Below are 20,422 nucleotides of genomic sequence, written 5' to 3' on the forward strand. Positions count from 1 at the left end.
GCAGGACCACGCAGCAGTCTGCTACTTCACACTCATTTATTGGCGACAGTGCACACAGGCGGCCGGGATGACAACATCCCAAGAATCGGTTATCAACATGGACATTAATACAGAGCCACCCGCCCCTCCCCCACATTAAATACAATGTTCAGTCCACAACAGCAGATTCATAATTATATAATTGTGTAAAAAAAAAAAAAAAGTTCTTCCCTCCCATTATAAGAGCAGTGCCCCGTAGCCGAACGTCTGCTTGATGCCATCAAAGTAGTATCGCTTCCAGCCATCCCTCATGTGCTGCTCCTCGCTCTGGGGGACGCCGCGGGCCTCCATCTGCAGCTCTGTCTCCCCCCGCTTGTCTGTGAAGGTGAGTGTGATGATGGCATGGTGCCCTGCAGACAGAAAAAGAGTCATGTGAGCACCACCATCTTGTCAGCCTTCAACCCCTTCCTATAAAGTCGCTGATCCGATCTCCCGTTGCTTGCCGGACTGTGACTTCCATGTGCAGAGCCGTCAGTCACATCTATATCTGCAGCGCTCAGGCTGGAGAACTTGTTAATGATGGCGGCAGACTGGCAGGGGGCGCTCCGCTATTGAGGGCACACAGGAGCGTTTATTATATTTTCTCCTTAATTATCAATCTTTTTTCCCCAATTTGTATTTTGGTATCACCCGACCGGTGTAAAAGGAGACGCTCAGGTCCTGAACGGCCAGGATGGTGAAAGGAGACTGCTCATGTCTAGTCACAGCACTGAAGGGTTAACTGCCAGGATCAGGAACAAAGCAGCAACATGTGGGCTCCAGCTGCCACCCCCACCTGAGGGAAGGTAAATGTACAGCCCCGTGCCGCAGCCGCCATATTTGTACATTCCCTTCATGAGATAGAAAGAGGTTATGAGATATTCCAGTTCCTCTCACTTTTGCATCAGATGAGCGGGGTCCAAGACACCAGCATAGGGAAGCCAGAATCCCCCTATAAAGAGGCTGGACTGCTCGAGTGTCGCTAGTAACGAGACGCACAATTCATCCAACGAGGTCTTCTCTGTCCTGAGAAACGGAAGTTCACGGCTATTGTCCCCGCGGCCAAAAAGCAGCCCAGGAGGAATTGCATTGCTCTTACCTGCCGGCCACGTCTTGTACCTCCAGGACATGATGATGCACTTCTCACAGTCCTGTAAGATAAGCAGCGGGTCAGGATCTCAGACGGAGGACCCACAGGCCACAGAATGTCCTCACAACTTCACTCACCAGCTCTAGGAACTCTCCACTCACGTTGCCTCCCAGTAGCTGAAACTTGCCTCCTTTATCCGCCATGACTGTGGCCGGTGCATGCGTGAACCCTTGGACGAGCTGCAGAGAAGACTGTGACATTTAGGCACAGCGGGATCTGTAGGATTCCCCTGCGCTCGGCCATGGCCCAGTTACCTCTTGGCGGGTCAGCACGCGGTACAGCTCCTCTGGGGAGGTGAGGAACGTCTCAGTCATGCTGACCTTGCAAGTGGGGATCTTCACTCCGGTGCGCGAACAGGTCACCGCTTTCTCTTGACTCTGAGGAGACAATGAGGAGGTCACCATTAGTCATCCTCCCTCCAGCCAGTGACCGCAACGAGAATAAACACTTACCAGGGGAGAGACCATCTTCTGCTTGGCTTCAGTGATCGCTGGATGCGATTCTCCGTTCTCCGTGGGGAGAATCATTCCTTGTGTGAATTCTGCAAATCACAAACAAGTCCACACTCAGCATCCAAGGATGATGAGGAGTGTACTGCACAAGAGCTGTCGTCTCCATAAGCCTCCACCTGGAGCACAGCGGAAAGTCTAATAGTGTCCATCATGGAGGTGGAATCCTCCGCTCATAACAGGACTGCAGCCGCTTCTGGGCTGGGGGTCAACAGCCACGGCTGGAATGTTTCCGGACACTCCCCCATCCTCAATCACGATGGACACTAACAGGATATTAAACAGCAGTTCAACACTTTCATGTCTGCTCCAGGTCATCCCCATATTCTGCAGAAGGGTGTAGCCCCTACGTCCTACAGGCGGACACTCACCTGTTTTCAGGGTGGAGATGTACTCTGCCACCGCCGCCCGAATCTGCTGTGCACCACTCCTCCGCATGAGCTCTGTCAGCAGCGTGTCAGGCTCGTCCTTAGCAAGAGACACTCGGATCTACAAATAAAAAAGCAAAAGTTACTGAGACACCCCCACATCAAAGAGAGGGGGCTACAACAATAGAGAACGGATACCAGGGAATAGATTGTACTTTCCTGTCCTACAGTCAGCCCTTCCTGGCTGTACCAGAATGCACCCCCTCCCGGTAGGTGTCTGGTGGTCAGTGTCAGGGTCACCCCTTACCTCCACCTCGCTGGGATCGTTCTCATCAGACAGGTTGGGGATCTCCACGTGGCCCTTGTACTTCACTCCTGATTTGGAGACTCCTGCAAAACAAGGTTATGGTGTTTGGAGGAGTGCTGGATGGGGCCCGTGGGATTACTGGGGGTCCCCGCCATCGGCTGCACCTCTGCCCACCTGTCCAATTCAGCTTCACGTCCCACTCGTAGAAGAAGATGAGTTTGCCTTTGCGGTTGTTGATGGAAGCCTCACCATCGAGTTTGCTGACCTCTGTCACCTGGCAGTCGCCCTCATCTCCTGTCACGCTGACCGCCAGGAACAGCTCCTTCAGTTTCTCCGTGGACCAGGCCGTGGCGTCACGTTCTGTCCTGTGGGGGACAAAGAAGTCTGACACATCAGGCCAAGGGGGGGGGGATGTTTACACAATACCACCACAGACAATGAAGAATACCGCCATCACCCCAGATACATAATACCAATGCAGTGACCGAAGAATACCGCCATTCCCCTGGACACATAGTACCACCGCTGTACCTTGGTAAAGATGTTTTGGTGGTGATAGCACAGTTATATCCCGTGACGTTCTCACTTCGCCCTGACTACTTCTCCCGACCAAACACAATGTCTGCAGTTTGGGCATTTTTGGTGACATCACTTTTCCAGAATCCTCCCCACCCATCAGTGACATCCTACATCATTGGGCACTGCCCAGAACCCCCCCTTCAATCGATTCACACCCTCTTAGGTGTGTGTAGGATCTTCTGAGGCAAAAAGATACTGGGCACCGGTCAATAAATGCTTTTTTTTTCTTTACCGTTAGAGGGAATAGGTCAGAAGGTTTTCCTATGTATTGAGGACGGCATGAGGAAAGGGTTAATCTATTCAGGCATGTCACTTTTTTAAACCATAATTAATATAAAATTGCCATAATTGACATTCCGAGATCATCACAACATCACAATCGCTTATGTTTCCTCAGTGGTGTAACGACTAACAGCGATAACTTCTGATCACAACATAATATCATGGGTGGAAGGAAGATGACAGATCATTTACACCATGTATGACAGTGCCGTGTTACATCTCTGTACCCACAGCATTAGTCTTACTGATCGCCAACTCTCCCATTCTCTGAGGAATGATGGCGTATTATTAACAGATGAATTGATTATCATTCACCAAAAGTAGAATTTCAGCCAGTGACGACATTTAGGATTTTTTTATGATTGCAATGTTGATTTTAGGATCTGTGAGGATATGTAAAATCACTGTCCGAAGAGCGTGCAGAATTAAGTCCAGGTCAATGGCCAGAAGTGTCCGCTCCTCGGTGATGGTCATTGGGATGGGACTAATCTGGGATAGTAGATGGGTGAAGGCATCCCATAGTTGCTTTACTTTATCACAAATGCCACCAGATATGCATCATATCTGTGTTAAGGTACTGTCACACTTAGCGATGTACCAGCGATCCCGACCAGCGATATGACGCGGTCAGGATCGCTGGTACATCGCTAAGTGGTCGCTAGTGAGCTGCCACACAGGCAGATCTCACCAGCGACATCGCTGGGGACGGGGGTCGCTACTTACCTGTCACACCAGGCGATCCTGCGTCCTCCCGCCCGGCTCCACGCGTCGCTCGTCCTCACAGCAGGAAGCGCCGCAGGAAGCTGACGACGAGAAACAGTCCAGGACGTTCTCGCGTGATCAGCGATAAGCAGCGGGGGAGCCAGTCGTAGGTAAGTATCAGACACAGAGATATCGCTAGCAATATCGCTATAACGTCACTAGTTATAGCGATATTGCTAGCGATATCTCTTAGTGTGACATGCCCTTTAGCCTCTGCACCTCCAACACACATCAGAGGAGTTGTGGTAGATCTGCAATAAGTCTATATGGCGGTGTAATGCCACCTGTATAATTGCTTTCTTGCATCTTCCGAGTGATTTGTACAGAGAGTGTTCCCATCATTGAGAATGACTCTTGCCACTGACCCGGGGTGATCGTGCGTTGTAAATCTTCCTCCCATGTGTGAAGATGCGTGTCCAGAGAAAAGAACGTGGCCTCCAGCATATAACTGTACCCTAAGGACACAACTCTAATCTGTTGTGTTGGATCAAGTAGCATTGGCTGTAGCTTACAGGGTTGGGAGAATATTATTTCTTTTTTTCCCCATATATAAAGTGTCTTATTTATAGATATTTACACGTGGTTAAAATTGTTGGTACCCCTCGTTTAATGACAGAAAAACCCACACTGGTCACAGAAATCACTTGAATCTGACAAAAGTAATAAATAAAAAAATCAATGAAAATGAACAAATGAAAGTCAGATATTGCTTTTCAACCATACTTCCACAGAATTTTTTAAAAATAAAACTCATGAAATAGGCCTGGACAGAAATGATGGTACCCTTCAAAATAATGTGACAAAAGGGACATGTTACATCAAGGTGTGTCCACTAATTAGCATCACAGGTGTCTACAATCTTGGAATCAGTGAGTGGCCTGTATAGAGGGCTCCAGATACTCACTGTGCTGTTTGGTGACATGGTGTGTATCACACTCAACATGGACCAGAGGAAGTGAAGGAAAGAGTTGTCTAAGGAGATTAGAAAGAAAATTATAGACAAACATGTTAAAGGTACAAGTTATAAGACCATCTCCAAGCAGCTTGATGTTCCTGTGACTACAGTTGCACATATTATTCAGAAATTTAACCTCCATGGGACTGTAGCCAACCTCTCTGGATGTGGCCGCAGGAGGAAAATTGATGACAAATCAGAGATAGATAATACGAATGGTAACAAAAGAGACCAGAAAAACGTCAAAACGGATTAAAGGTGAACTTCAAAATCAAGGAACATCAGTGTCAGATCGCACCTTCCGTCGTTGCATGAGCCAAATTGGACTTCACGGGAGCTGACAAAGGAGAACACCATTGTTGAAAAAAAAATAAAGCCAGACTGGAATTAACCAAACTACATGATGACAAGCCACAAAGCTTCTGGGAGAATGTCCTTTGGACAGATGAGTCACAAATGGAACTTTTTGGTAACGCACATCAGCTCTATGTTCACAGACAGAAAATGATGCATGTCAAGAAAAGTACACTGTCACTACTGTGAAACATGGAGGAGGCTCTTATGTTCTGGGGCTGCTTTGCTGCATTTGCCACAAGGTGTCTTTGCAGGGTACAATTAAATCTTAAGACTATCAAGAGATTCTAGAGAGAAATGTGCTGCCCAGTGTCAGAAAGCTTGGTCTCAGTCGCAGGTCATGGGTCTTGCAACCAGGGCTGTGGAGTCGGAGTCAGTATAAAATGGACTGACTCAGACTCCTAAAATATAAGAAATTGGGTACAGCAGTTCAATGCAGTTTGTAGGGAATATCTTTTTCATAAGAATTTGGGAAAGTTATGAAATGTCCTATAAATGTCTGTCCTATTCCTGATCTAAGGTCTAGACTTTTAGCTGAGATGAATCTGTGCTGCAGTTTATGTTCATGATAAGTAGTGAAGCTCCTCCTCTACAGATGTGGGGAAAAAATAACAAAACACACAGGGAAGGAATGCCTGCATTCATCTCAGAACTGGAGTTAACAGAAAAGCAGGATTAAGGCAAGTACTTCTAAAAGCATATCTAAACTTTCAGTAAACTGTGCATAAATCAATAGTCCAGTATATGTCATCTCTGTATGCTTGATGTTTTAGTTTGTTTTTCCCCTTAGCTCCTGTTTGGAGAGATTAGCTGCTCTGATGACTTATATAAACTATACATAGACTATAAGGGGAAAACTGTTTTCTAACATCTCAAATTTGTAAATACAGTGACAGGATCAATGAGGATGTATATTTGTGTGTGTGTTCTGGAATATGATTCAGCACAAACATGCTCTCTCTCTCCTCCTCTCTTCATAGACTGTGAAGAAATATGATGTGAAGCATTTAGTGAGCTGTACCCTGAGACAAGCCTGACAATGAAAGTTCAGAGTAAAGCTATCTAACAACATATTTTACAAACTTTATACTTATCTATTCTATTGATTTATGCAAAGATTAATTTAGGATAGAAATAAAACATACAGTGCATGATTCCCTTTCTTGCAAGAATTTTGATACCTTTTTTTTTTTTTACAGGAAAAAAATATTTTGAGTGAATTTACATAATTACAAAATGTCTAAAGGGCTTGTCACACTAAGCGATATCGCTATAACTTGTGACGTTATAGCGATATTGCTAGCGATATCGCTGTGTCTGATACTTACCTACGACCGGCTCCCCCGCTGGTTATCGCTGATCGCGCGAGAACAGGCAGGACTGTTTCTCGTCGTCAGCTTCCTGCGGCGCTTCCTGCTGTGAGGACGAGCGACGCGGGCGGGAGGACGCAGGATCGCCTGGTGTGACAGGTAAGTAGCGACCCCCGACCCCTGCGATGTCGCTGGTGAGATCTGCCTGTGTGGCAGCTCACTAGCGACCACTTAGCGATGTACCAGCGATCCTGACCGCGTCATATCGCTGGTGCATCGCTAAGTGTGACAGTACCTTAAGAAGCATCTAATGAAATCAGCTGTATTTCACAGTGGCTCAAGATAATAAACATTGTGTGTCAGTGTATAAGTGACCCAGATGAAAACAAATCCTGTGATGCCGAAATCAGCTGCATACTCAGGAAGTGATTTTGTTCCTTCGAAAGCCTCCAATCTAAAAAGACATTTTCAACACTGCCACACAGAAGTTTACAAGCTGTGATTGAAAAAGATAAGAGCAGCACCAAGAAACCAGAGCCCAGCACTTCCCGCCAGGCAAAGGAGGGGGAAAGAGGTCTCAAACATCAGTTACAAGATATTTTGTGACAAAGTTACTGTAACAATGACAGCAGATATGTTTAACCCCTTAGTGACAGAGCCAGTTTGCAGCTTAATGATCAGGCCAATTTTTACAATTCTGACCACTGTCCCTTTATGAAGTTATAACTCTGCAACGCTTTAATGGATCCTGCTGATTCTGAGTGTTTTTTCATGACATATTGTACTTCGTTAGTGGTAAAATTTCTTCGATAAGTCTTGTGTTTATTTATGAAAAAAACGGAAATATGGCGAAAATTTTGCAATTTTAAAACTTTGAATTTTTATGCCCTTAAATCAGAGAGATGTGTCACACAAATGTCTTAATAAATTACATTTCCCTCATGTCTACTTTACATCAGCACAATTTTGGAAGCAACACTTTTTTTTGTTAGGAAGTTATAAGGGTTAAAAGTTGACCAGCGATTTCTCATTTTTACAACAAAATTTACAAAACCATTTTTTTTTCTTTAGGGACCACATCACATTTAAAGTTATTTTGAGGGGTGTACATGACAGAAAATACCCAAAAGTGGCACCATTCTAAACACTAGACCCCTCAAGGTGCTCAAAACCACAATCAAGAAGTTTATTAACCCTTTACGTGCCTCACAGGAACTAAAGCAATGTGGAAGGAAAAAATTAACATTTACGGTAACTTTTGTTTGCAAAAAATTTACTTCAGAACCAATTTTTTATTATTTTCAGAAGTGTTAAAAGAGAAAATCAACCACAAAATTTGTTGTAAAATTTCTCCTGAAGACACAGATACCCCATATGTGGGGGTAAACCACTTTTTCAGCACACGGCAGAGCTCGCAAGGGAAGGAGCGCCGTTTGACTTTTTCAACGCAGAATTGGCTGGAATTGAGATCGGATGCCATGTTGCGTTCGGAGAGCCCTTAATGTGCCTAAACAGTGGAAAACTCCAACAAGTAACCCCATTTTAGAAACTAGACCCATTAAGGAACTTATCTAGATGTGTGGCGAGAACTTTGAACCTTCAAGTGCTTAACACAAGTTTATAACGTAGAGCCGTGAAAATAAAAAATCATTTTTTTTTTCCACAAAAATGATCTTTTCGCCCCAAAATTTTTATTTTTACAAGGGTAACAGGAGAAATCATACCCCCACAGTAGTTGTGCGATTTGTCCTGAATACGCCGATACCCCATATGAGGGGGACAACCACTGTTTGTGCGCATGGGAGAGCTCGGAAGGGAAGGAGTGCCGTTTTGGAATGCAGACTGATGGAATGGTCTGCGGGCATCATGATGCGTTTGCAGAGCCCCTGATGGGCCTAAACAGTGGAAACCCCCCACAAGTGACCCTATTTTTGAAACTAGAGGAAGGAACTTATCTAGATGTGTGGTGAGCACTTTGAGCCCCCAAGCGCTTCACAGAAGTTTATAAACACAGAGCCGTGAAAATAAGTCTTTATTTCCACAAAAGTGATTTTTTTAGACCCCCAAAGTTGGTAAATAGTGGAAACCCCCCAATTCTTGCTCCAACCCTAACCCCAACACACCCCTAACCCTACCCTAACTCTAGCCCTAATGGAAAACTGAAAAAAAAAAAAAAATATTTTCTTTACTTCATTATGTTTGCCTATATAAGGGGGTGATAAACGGGGGTTATGTACTATTTTTTTTATTTTGATCACTATGATCGTTTATCATAGTGATCAAAATAATAAATGGAATTTGCCAGCCAGAGCCGGCAGATTCCCGGCGGGCGCACTACACATGCGCCCGCCATTTTCAAGATGGCGGCGCCCATCGGAGGACGCCGGCGGGACCACCGGGAGGGAAGTGAGGACCACGGAGAGGTGCCGGGGGAGGGATCGGGGACCCCATTTCTCTCTCCTCTGATGTGCAATCACATCAGAGGAAAGAGAAATTTAATGCATAATCGCGGCTTTTTTTTTTTTTTTTTTGCGGTCGCCGTTATAGGGTTAATAACGGCGATCCCAAAAGCGGGGTCGGTAAAAACCGACCGATTCATGTTCTCTGGGGTCTCTGCTACCCCTGGCAGTCAAGACCCCGGAGAAAATCCGACACTGGGGGGCGCTATGTACTTTCTCCACAGCACTGTGAATTAACGGCACTGTGGTTTTAGTACCCTTAATTACCGCCGTTAAAAGGCGTATTGGCGGTCGTTAAGGGGTTAAAAGACAGCTCATACAGCTTGTTGTGAAGGACGGTGTACCATTATCACTATTTGCACGACCAGCTTTTACAGCTCTTAATGGAGAAATGGCCGCAAACTTGGTGTTTCTCTGGAAAGAGAAAGTATTAGAAAATTAGTGATTGAAGAAGCCCTTAACCAAAAGGAAGATCTTAAGACTCAAAAGACGCTTCATGTTTCTTAAAATGGATGCCTGCACACGTCACAGAGTGAACTATTTTGTCATCAATGTTCGATATGTTTGTGACAACAGAAATTGTTACCAAGACACTGGCAGTAAAAGATACTAAAGCTCATCACAGCAGCCAGTTTCTCCAGGCCTTAGTGGAAAAAGTTCTGCAAGATTACGAATTCACAAAAGAACAGGTTCTTGCTATTGTAATGGACAATGCTTCAAGCGTAAGTAGAATTACACTGATGAATGAGAGTAATGAACAACAGCTAGAGGAACATTTAGGATTCAGTATGTTTGAGATGGAAGGCCACAGTGCTGTTCATGTACCTGAGGATCAAACAGATATTACTACAGAAGAACAGCAAAATTATACTGTAGAAATAGATGATCTTGTTGAAGCTGCGTCACACCTCTTTCCTATTCATCACATGCGCTGTGTTGTGCACACGCTGCAGCTGGCAATAAGAGATGGTCTGCAATAGGGACATGCTGGAAATCTGATTAGAGTACTCATAGAAAAGATGATCAAAAGGCAAAATATACATAGAAAATACAAATTTTATTAGTACACAATTAAAAACACATCACCAAATACTGGTAGGAAATAGAAAAGTGTAAGGTGCTTCACCACTCACAACTCTCAAGGACGCACAGGTCCAGGAAGGACATCACAGATGCAGAAGTAAAAAAAAATACAGATATTTGTATACCAAATTTCTTTATATTAAGGCAATGGAATGCAGGCATTCATATTGAGGCCAGTACCAACACTATTTTTTTTAAGTGTCACCTAATATATGACATATGGCGCCAAAATCGGGCGGTAAAGTGATTAATAGAAGTCCCCTATAATGGGGTTAGTACCGCAACAATATATCCCAATGGGGTGGCATATACGTAACGCCACCTAGTGACCACATGTAACACAGAAAGAATGACACAATAGCATCCAGTAAATACTGGTAACCTCCCTATAATGGGGCTAATGTCACATCCATATAAGGACGGCAAAAAGACAGAATGCTAATTAAGTTAATAATAATCCCCTATAATGCGGTAAATATAGCTATAGTGTGTCAATATGGCAGCATATGTTTGACTAGCGCTATTTAGTGTGTCACATGGGATACCATTTTGGAGTGGTAAAATAACCTCCAATAGTAGTAGTTATACCACATAGTGGGGTTAATGCCACAGCAATAATAACAAGTAATGCCCATAAATCCTGCCCATAATACTAAATAAACATTCGTGGTCACAGCATCACCCAACCAGTCCCTCATACAGATGGCAGAAAAGACATAGCATGAAATAATCCATAATGATTACCTATGAACGTAAGTAGTAACGAGAGGGGTGCCAACAATTTTGATCACGTGTGTAAGAGTCTTTATGTGGAATGTGGTATTTCTCTCCACATGTAGAAAAGGAGGATATCTTTTCTAATCAGTAGGATTCCCAGGGACCTCCAGTCCTGGAGTTGGTGGTCCGGATACACTGCCAGAGAGTCTCAATGGGGGCTTCAGAGACCGCTATTATAGAGCTGAGCTTGTTAATGAGTGCACCCCACACCCTCGAGGCAACCTACACTGTTGTTGCGAAACACAATTTGCTATTAGGCCCAGCTACAATATATGAATAAAAGATGCTATATTTGAGGTTCCAATGAAATGTCTCTCCATTCTCTATCCAGTGTCTATCATCGTTGTTATTCCACATAAACCTTAATTGTTGGAGTATGACTACTGTATGGTATCTCACCACTGAGGGGTGACCTCGTCCTCCTTTCCTTATTTGGATGTATAAAGTGTCCACTGTATAGTATCTCACCACTGAGGGGCGCCCTCGTCCTCCTTTCCTCATTGGGATGTATAAAGTGTCCGATGTACAGTATCTCACCACTGAGGGGCGCCCTCGTCCTCCATTCCTTATTGGGATGTATAAAGTGTCCGTTCTATAGTATCTCACCACTGAGGGGCGCCCTCATCGTCCTTTACTCATGGGGATGTATAAAGAGTCTGCTGTACAGTATCTCACCACTGAGGGGCGCCCGCGTCTTCCTTTCCCCATTGGGATGTATAAAGTGTCTGCTGTACAGTATCTCACCACTGAGGGGCGCCCTCGTCTTCCTTTCCCCATTGGGATGTATAAAGTGTATGGTCTATAGTATCTCACCACTGAGGGGCGCCCTCTTCCTTCTTTTCTCATTGCGATGTATAGTATCTCACCACTGAGGGGCGCCCTCGTCCTCCTTTCCTCATTGGGATGTATAGTGTCCGCTGTATAGTATCTCACCACTGAGGGGCGCCCTCATCCTCCTTTCCTCATTGGGATGTATAAAGTGTCAGCTGTATAGTATCTCACCACTGAGGGGTGCCCTCATCCTCCTTTCCTCATTGGGATGTATAGTGTCTGCTGTATAGTATCTCACCACTGAGGGGCGTTCTAGTCCTCCTTTGGATGTATAAAGTGTCAACTGTACAGTATCTCACCAATAAGGGGCGCCCTCGTCCTCCTTTCCTCATTGGGATGTATAAAGTGTCCGCTTTATAGTATCTCACCACTGAGGGGCGCCCTCGTCCTCCTTTCCTTATTGGGATGTGTACAGTGTCCGCTCTATAGTATGTCACCATTGAGGGGCGCCCTCATCCTCCCTTCCTTATTGGGATGTATAAAGCGTCCGCTCTATAGTATCTCACCACTCAGGAGCGCCCTCGGCCTTCTTTCCTTACTGGGATGTATAAAGCGTCCGTTTTATAGTATCTCACCACTGAGGGGCGCCTTCGTCCTCCTTTCCTCATTGGGATGTATAAAGTGTCCGCTGTATAGGATCTCACCACTGAGGGGCGCCCTCGTCCTCCTGTTCTCATTGGGATGTATAAAGTGTCCGCTGTATAGTATCTCACCACTGAGGGGTGCCCTCATCCTCCTTTCCTCATTGGGATGTATAGTGTCTGCTGTATAGTATCTCACCACTGAGGGGCGTTCTAGTCCTCCTTTGGATGTATAAAGTGTCAACTGTACAGTATCTCACCAATAAGGGGCGCCCTCGTCCTCCTTTCCTCATTGGGATGTATAAAGTGTCCGCTTTATAGTATCTCACCACTGAGGGGCGCCCTCGTCCTCCTTTCCTTATTGGGATGTGTACAGTGTCCGCTCTATAGTATGTCACCATTGAGGGGCTCCCTCATCCTCCTTTCCTTATTGGGATGTATAAAGCGTCCGCTCTATAGTATCTCACCACTCAGGAGCGCCCTCGGCCTTCTTTCCTTACTGGGATGTATAAAGCGTCCGTTTTATAGTATCTCACCACTGAGGGGCGCCTTCGTCCTCCTTTCCTCATTGGGATGTATAAAGTGTCCGCTGTATAGTATCTCACCACTGAGGGGAGCCCTTGTCCTCCTTTCCTCACTGGGATGTATAAAGTGTCCGCTGTACAGTATCTCAACACTGAGGGGCGCCCTCGTCCTCCTTTCCTCATTGGGATGTCTGTATATATATAGCTTTAGTGTGGCCCCTGTAATGTAGTGATGGCTGAGGTGATGTCTGTATGTATGGCTTTAGTGTGGCCTCTGTAATGTAGTGATGGCTGAGGTGATGTCTGTGTGTATGGCTTTAGTATGGCCCCTGTAATGTAGTGATGGCTGAGGTGATGTCTCTATGTATGGCTTTCGTGTGGCCTCTGTAATGTAGTGATGGCTGAGGTGATGTCTGTATGTATGGCCTCTGTAATGTAGTGATGGCTGAGGTGATGTCTGTGGGTATGGCTTTATTGTGGCCTCTGTAATGTAGTGATGGCTGAGGTGATGTCTGTGGGTATGGCCTCTGTAATGTAGTGATGTCTGAGGTGATGTGTGTGTGTACGGCTTTTGTGTGGCCTCTGTAATGTAGTGATGGCTGAGGTGATGTCTGTATGTATGGCTTTAGTGTGGCCTCTTTAATGTAGTGATGTCTGAGGTGATGTCTGTGTGTATGGCTTTAGTGTGGTCTGTAATGTAGTGATGGCTGAGGTTATGTCTGTGTGTATGGCTTTCGTGTGGCCTCTGTAATGTAGTGATGGCTGAGGTGATGTCTGTGTGTATGGCTTTAGTGTGGCCCCTGTAATGTAGTGATGGCTGTATGTATGGCTTTAGTGTGGCCTCTGTAATGTAGTGATGGCTGTATGTATGGCTTTAGTGTGGCCTCTGTAATATAGTGATGGCTGAGGTGATGTCTGTATGTATGGCTTTCGTGTGGCCCCTGTAATGTAGTGATGGCTGAGGTGATGTCTGTATGTATGGCTTTCGTGTGGCCTCTGTAATGTAGTGATGGCTGAGGTGATGTCTGTATGTATGGCTTTCGTGTGGCCTCTGTAATGTAGTGATGGCTGAGGTGATGTCTGTGTGTATGGCTTTAGTGTGGCACCTGTGATGTAGTGATGTCTGTATGCATGGCTTTAGTGTGGCCTCTGTAATGTAGTGATGTCTGAGGTGATGTGTGTGTGTACGGCTTTAGTGTGGCCTCTGTAATGAAGTGATGGCTGAGGTGATGTCTGTATGTATCGCTTTAGTGTGGCCTCTGTAATGTAGTGATGTCTGAGGTGATGTCTGTATGTATGGCTTTAGTGTGGCCTCTGTAATGTAGTGATGTCTGAGGTGATGTCTGTATGTATGGCTTTAGTGTGGCCTCTGTAATGTAGTGATGGCTGAGGTGATGTCTGTATGTATGGCTTTAGTGTGGCCCCTGTAATGTAGTGATGGCTGAGGTGATGTCTGTATGTATGGCTTTAGTGTGGCCTCTGTTATGTAGTGATGGCTGAGGTGATGTCTGTATGTATGGCTTTAGTGTGGCCTCTAATGTAGTGATGTCTGAGGTGATGTCTGTATGTATGGCTTTAGTGTGGCCTCTGTAATGTAGTGATGTAAGAGGTGATGTCTGTATGTATGGCTTTAGTGTGGCCCCTGTAATGTAGTGAGGGCTGAGGTGATGTCTGTGTGTATGGCTTTAGTGTGGCCCCTGTAAAGTAGTGATGTCTGAGGTGATGTCTGTGTGTATGGCTTTAGTGTGGCCCCTGTAATGTAGTGTTGGCTGAGGTGATGTCTGTATGTATGGTATTAGTGTGGCCCCTGTAATGTAGTGATGGCTGAGGTGATGTCTGTGTGTATGGCTTTAGTGTGGCCCCTGTAATGTAGTGATGGCTGAGGTGATGTCTGTGTGTATGGCTTTAGTGTGGCCTCTGTAATGTAGTGATGGCTGAGGTGATGTCTGTATGTATGGTATTAGTGTGGCCCCTGTAATGTAGTGATGGCTGAGGTGATGTCTGTGTGTATGGCTTTAGTGTGGCCTCTGTAATGTAGTGATGGCTGAGGTGATGTCTGTGTGTATGGCTTTAGTGTGGCCCCTGTAATGTAGTGATGGCTGAGGTGATGTCTGTGTGTATGGCTTTAGTGTGGCCTCTGTAATGTAGTGATGGCTGAGGTGATGTCTGTATGTATGGTATTAGTGTGGCCCCTGTAATGTAGTGATGGCTGAGGTGATGTCTGTGTGTATGGCTTTAGTGTGGCCTCTGTAATGTAGTGATGGCTGAGGTGATGTCTGTATGTATGGCTTTAGTGTGGCCCCTGTAATGTAGTGATGGCTGAGGTGATGTCTGTGTGTATGGCTTTAGTGTGGCCCCTGTAATGTAGTGATGGCTGAGGTGATGTCTGTGTGTATGGCTTTAGTGTGGCCCCTGTAATGTAGTGATGGCTGAGGTGATGTCTGTGTGTATGGCTTTAGTGTGGCCTCTGTAATGTAGTGATGGCTGAGGTGATGTCTGTATGTATGGCTTTAGTGTGGCCCCTGTAATGTAGTGATGGCTGAGGTGATGTCTGTGTGTATGGCTTTAGTGTGGCCCCTGTAATGTAGTGATGGCTGAGGTGATGTCTGTATGTATGGTATTAGTGTGGCCCCTGTAATGTAGTGATGGCTGAGGTGATGTCTGTAGTGTGGCCTCTGTAATGCAGTGATGGCTGAGGTGATGTCTGTGTGTATGGCTTTAGTGTGGCCCCTGTAATGTAGTGATGGCTGAGGTGATGTCTGTATGTATGGTATTAGTGTGGCCCCTGTAATGTAGTGATGGCTGAGGTGATGTCTGTGTGTATGGCTTTAGTGTGGCCCCTGTAATGTAGTGATGGCTGAGGTGATGTCTGTGTGTATGGCTTTAGTGTGGCCCCTGTAATGCAGTGATGGCTGAGGTGATGTCTGTGTGTATGGCTTTTAATTTGGCCCCTGTAATGTAGTGATGGCTGAGGTGATGTCTGTGTGTATGGCTTTAGTGTGGCCTCTGTAATGTAGTGATGGCTGAGGTGATGTCTGTATGTATGGTATTAGTGTGGCCCCTGTAATGTAGTGATGGCTGAGGTGATGTCTGTGTGTATGGCTTTAGTGTGGCCTCTGTAATGTAGTGATGGCTGAGGTGATGTCTGTGTGTATGGCTTTAGTGTGGCCTCTGTAATGTAGTGATGGCTGAGGTGATGTCTGTATGTATGGCTTTAGTATGGCCCCTGTAATGTAGTGATGGCTGAGGTGATGTCTGTGTGTATGGCTTTAGTGTGGCCTCTGTAATGCAGTGATGGCTGAGGTGATGTCTGTATGTATGGCTTTAGTGTAGCCCCTGTAATGTAGTGATGGCTGAGGTGATGTCTGTATGTATGGTATTAGTGTGGCCCCTGTAATGTAGTGATGGCTGAGGTGATGTCTGTGTGTATGGCTTTAGTGTGGCCTCTGTAATGTAGTGATGGCTGAGGTGATGTCTGTGTGTATGGCTTTAGTGTGGCCTCTGTAATGTAGTGATGGCTGAGGTGATGCCTGTATGTATGGCTTTAGTATGGCCCCTGTAATGTAGTGATGGCTGAGGTGATGTCTGTGTGTATGGCTTTAGTGTGGCCTCTGTAATGCAGTGATGGCTGAGGTGATGTCTGTATGTATGGCTTTAGTGTAGCCCCTGTAATGTAGTGATGGCTGAGGTGATGTCTGTGTGTATGGCTTTAGTGTAGCCCCTGTAATGTAGTGATGGCTGAGGTGATGTCTGTGTGTATGGCTTTAGTGTGGCCTCTGTAATGTATTGTTGTCTATGGTCATTGATCTTGTTATATGACACGGACCTGGCTGTGATACGTTTTGTATGTATATTTTCCATGTCCGTGGTACCGACATAGGCAGCCAACTTATCTTGGCAGTCTTTTTGACCTGTAAGTGTGGAACACAGGTCTGCTTTTGTACCATTTTAAATGCTTTTGTTGTGTTTCTTTTACGGTTTCTATTAAAAATTAAGGTTTACATTCCCACCTCTTGCTATCTATACTATATATAGGGCAGCACAGTGGCTCAGTGGTTAGCACTGTACGATATATAGGGCAGAGTGGTGGCTCAGTGGTTACTGCTGTATGATATATAGAGCAGAAAGGTGGCTCAAAGGTTAGCGCTGTACAATATATAGGGCAGAACAGTGACTTAGTGGTTTGCGCTGTATGATATATATGGCAGCATGGTGGCTCAGTGGTTTGCGCTGTACTATATAAAGGGCAGCACGGTGGCTCAGTGGTTAGTACTGTTGCTTTGCAGGCAGCACTGGGTTCAAATCCTACCAAGAACGACATCTGCAAGGAGTTTATATGTTTTCCCCATGTAGCCTGGGTTTCCTCCGGGTTCTCCGGTTTCCTCCCACACTCCAAAGACTGGAAGGCAAATGTAGATTGTGAGCCCCAATCGGGAAAGTTATGATAACTGGTGATGAGCGAGTATACTCGTTGCTTGGGTTTTCCCCGAGCATGCTTGGGTGGTCTCTGAGTATTTTGGCGTACTCGGAGATTTAGTTTTCGTTGTCTCAGCTGTATGATTTGCGACTGCTAGACAGCCTGAATATCTCCAAATACATACTGATAGGGAATTTAGATTGTGAGCCCTATCAGGGACAGTGATGATAATGTGTGAAAAACTGTAAAGCGCTGCGGAATATGTTAGCGCTATATAAAAATAAAGATTATTATTATTATGTGTGGAATTCCTGTTTGTTAGGGAATTCCCACATGTATTCAGCCTGTCCACAAGTCGCAAATCATGCAGTTGAGACGACTAAATGTATGCTCTCCATGTATGCAAATTCTCTCAACTCTAATTATAACATATGTAAAAGGCTGTGCAATATGGCGACACTTTATAAGCATAGCATAATAATAAATACTTTACTGCCATGACAATTCTGCTCTCCTCTGCGGCGCCACTGTGATTCCGCCCTCCTCTGCTGCACGATTCCAACCTCCTCTGCCGCCGTGCGATTACTCCCTCTTCTGTTGACACTGACGTGCGATTCCGCTCTCCTCTGCCGTGACGCCATGCGATTTCCCCTCCTGATGCGCCACTCTACGATTCCACACTACTCTGCCGACACCGCCGTTCGATTCCTTCCTACTCTGCTGCGCCACTGTGCGATCACCCTCTCCTCTGCTGACACCACCGTGCGATTACGACCTCCTCTGTTGACACTGCCGTGCGATTCCACCCTCCTCTGCCGACACCGCTATCCGATTCCGCCCTACTGCTCCCCCCTGTGATTCCGCTCTCCTCTCCTCTGCCGCGCCGCGATTCTGCCCTCCTCTGCCGCGCCGCGATTCTGCCCTCCTCCGCTGTGATTCCGCCGCCCTCCGCTGCGCCGCGATTCCGCCGCCCTCCGCTGCGCCGCGATTCCGCCGCCCTCCGCTGCGCCGCGATTCCGCCCTCCTCCTCTGCGCCGCGATTCCGCCCTCCTCCGCTGCGCCGCGATTCCGCCCTCCTCCGCTGCGCCGCGATTCCGCCCTCCTCCGCTGCGCCGCGATTCCGCCCTCCTCCGCTGTGCCGCGATTCCGCCCTCCTCCGCTGTGCCGCGATTCCGCCCTCCTCCGCTGTGCCGCGATTCCGCCCTCCTCCGCTGTGCCGCGATTCCGCCCTCCTCCGCTGTGCCGCGATTCCGCCCTCCTCTGCTGTGCCGCGATTCCACCTTTACTCTGCTGCACCCCCGTGCGATTCCCCACTTCTCTGCTGACACTACCCATTAATTATGCCTTCCTGGTCGCCGAGGTCAATCCCCCTGAGCCACCACCATCATGGGCATTATCTCAGTCTCACCAGTGCCAGTTGTTGACGTTGGTGGCGTCCGCCCTCTGCTCCACGATCCAGCGCGGGTCGCCCTCTCCCCATCGCGCCATGCCGCTGCCCTGCGCCCTCAACCGCTGCCTCTGCTCCGCTGTCTGGTGTGGAAGTTACTAGAACAGCCTTGAAGCCGGCAGACAGGCTCCGCCCCTTACATCATCACTGTCACTACCGACCCCATTTTATCGGAGACCAAAATCAGCTCGTGAAGTTCCGAGGTCCCGGTGGCCATCTTACTTGTGGTCAGTCAGTAAGCCCTCAGATCCACAACTGCTGTCTCTGGCATGAAAACCGCCGGCACTCGGACCGGAGCGTGTGGGTACATGTATTTCTCTCGCAAGTGGGTATGAGCCCTTACTATCCGCTACTTTACCCAGAACAAGCGCCGAGAATGGAGTACGGAGAGGGATGAATGCAGCTGTCGCGGGGCATGTCGGGAGTAGTAGTTTATAACATTTACTATAGAAACGCTGTGTGACATTGCGGGAACTACTGAGCCCAGAGTGCACTGGGGCGAGGTGTCCCCAACTCCGCCTGCTTGTCCTGTCTATCACGTGATCTGTGTGTCTTGTCTCGGGCCGGCGTCTGCTGTGTCCGACAGGATCCCTCCTAGATGAAATGTCCCGGCCGAAACCGGACGAGGAGGAGTACTGGCACGGCTCCAAATGCAAGGCCTTCACTTTCGAAGATGACGATGAAGATGGACTGTCTCAGGTAATCGCCAATCATCATCCCTCCTCACACGGGTCAGCCTCCTCCTCTAACGGGTCAGCTCCCCTGTCTCCTCCTCCTCACATGGGACAGCCCCCTGTCTCCTCCTCACAGGGGACAGCTCCCCTGTCTCCTCCTCACAGGGGTCAGCTCCCCTGTCTCCTCCTCCTCACAGGGGTCATCTTCCCTGTCTCCTCCTCCTCACAGGGGTCAGCTCCCCATCTCCTCCTCCTCACAGGGGTCAGCTCCCCATCTCCTCCTCCTCACAGGGGTCAGCTCCCCTGTCTCCTCCTCACAGGGGTTAGCTCCCCTGTCTCCTTCTCCTCCTCACAGGGGTCAGCTCCCCTGTCTCCTCCTCCTCACACGGGTCAGCTCCTCGTCTCCTCCTCCTCCCGCTGGTCAGCTACCCGCCTCCTCCTCCTCACGCGGGTCAGCTCCCCTGTCTCCTCCTCCTCACACGGGTCAGCTCCCCTGTCTCCTCCTCCTCCTGACATGGGACAGCTCCCCTGTCTCCTCCTCCTCGCATGGGTCAGCTCCCCTGTCTCCTCCTCCTCGCATGGGTCAGCTCCCCTGTCTCCTCCTCCTCGCATGGGTTAGCTCCCCTGTCTCCTCCTCCTCGCATGGGTCAGCTCCCCTGTCTCCTCCTCCTCGCATGGGTCAGCTCCCCTGTCTCCTCGCATGGGTCAGCTCCCCTGTTTCCTCCTCCTCCTCACATGGGACACCTCCCCTGTCTCCTCTTCCTCCTCACATGGGTCAGCTCCCCTGTATCCTCCTCCTCACATGGGACAGCTTCCCTGTCTCCTTTTCACACTGGTCAGCTCCCCTGTCTCCTCCTCATATGGGTCAGTTCCCCTGTCTCTTCCTTCTCCTCAGACAGGTCAGTTCCCCTGTCTCCTCCTCCTCTTCACATTGGTCAGCTCTCCTGTCTCCTCCTCCTTATATGGGTCAGTTCCCCTGTCTCTTCCTTCTCCTCAGACAGGTCAGTTCCCCTGTCTCCTCCTCCTCTTCACATT

General features: G+C 47.5%; 2 protein-coding genes across 2 annotated transcripts in view; one reads left to right on the top strand and one right to left on the bottom strand.

Annotated features, from left to right (window-relative positions):
• Nucleotides 1-17: 17 nt before the first annotated feature.
• Nucleotides 18-18,863, bottom strand: AHSA1 (activator of HSP90 ATPase activity 1). Its single transcript, XM_073587290.1, has 9 exons — nt 18,675-18,863; nt 2,527-2,717; nt 2,353-2,435; nt 2,049-2,166; nt 1,621-1,709; nt 1,423-1,545; nt 1,246-1,347; nt 1,118-1,169; nt 18-389 (listed from the first exon to the last, which is right to left on the bottom strand). Exons 1-9 carry the CDS (start codon nt 18,752-18,754, stop codon nt 217-219), a joined length of 1,011 nt encoding a protein of 336 aa, XP_073443391.1. The 5' UTR covers nt 18,755-18,863; the 3' UTR covers nt 18-216.
• Nucleotides 18,864-19,006: 143 nt separating this feature from the next.
• The window catches only part of VIPAS39 (VPS33B interacting protein, apical-basolateral polarity regulator, spe-39 homolog), a 39,748-nt gene continuing 38,332 nt past the window's right edge, over nt 19,007-20,422 (top strand). Inside the window, exon 1 of the mRNA XM_073587249.1 lies at nt 19,007-19,412. Coding sequence (XP_073443350.1) covers nt 19,317-19,412 — 96 coding nt within the window. The 5' untranslated portion in view covers nt 19,007-19,316. The remainder of the gene's footprint in view (nt 19,413-20,422) is intronic.

The sequence above is a fragment of the Dendrobates tinctorius genome, unplaced genomic scaffold, assembly GCF_039654945.1.
Source record: "Dendrobates tinctorius isolate UK_male_01 unplaced genomic scaffold, ASM3965494v1 ptg000010l, whole genome shotgun sequence".
In the NCBI taxonomy this organism is placed as follows: Eukaryota; Metazoa; Chordata; class Amphibia; order Anura; family Dendrobatidae; genus Dendrobates; species Dendrobates tinctorius.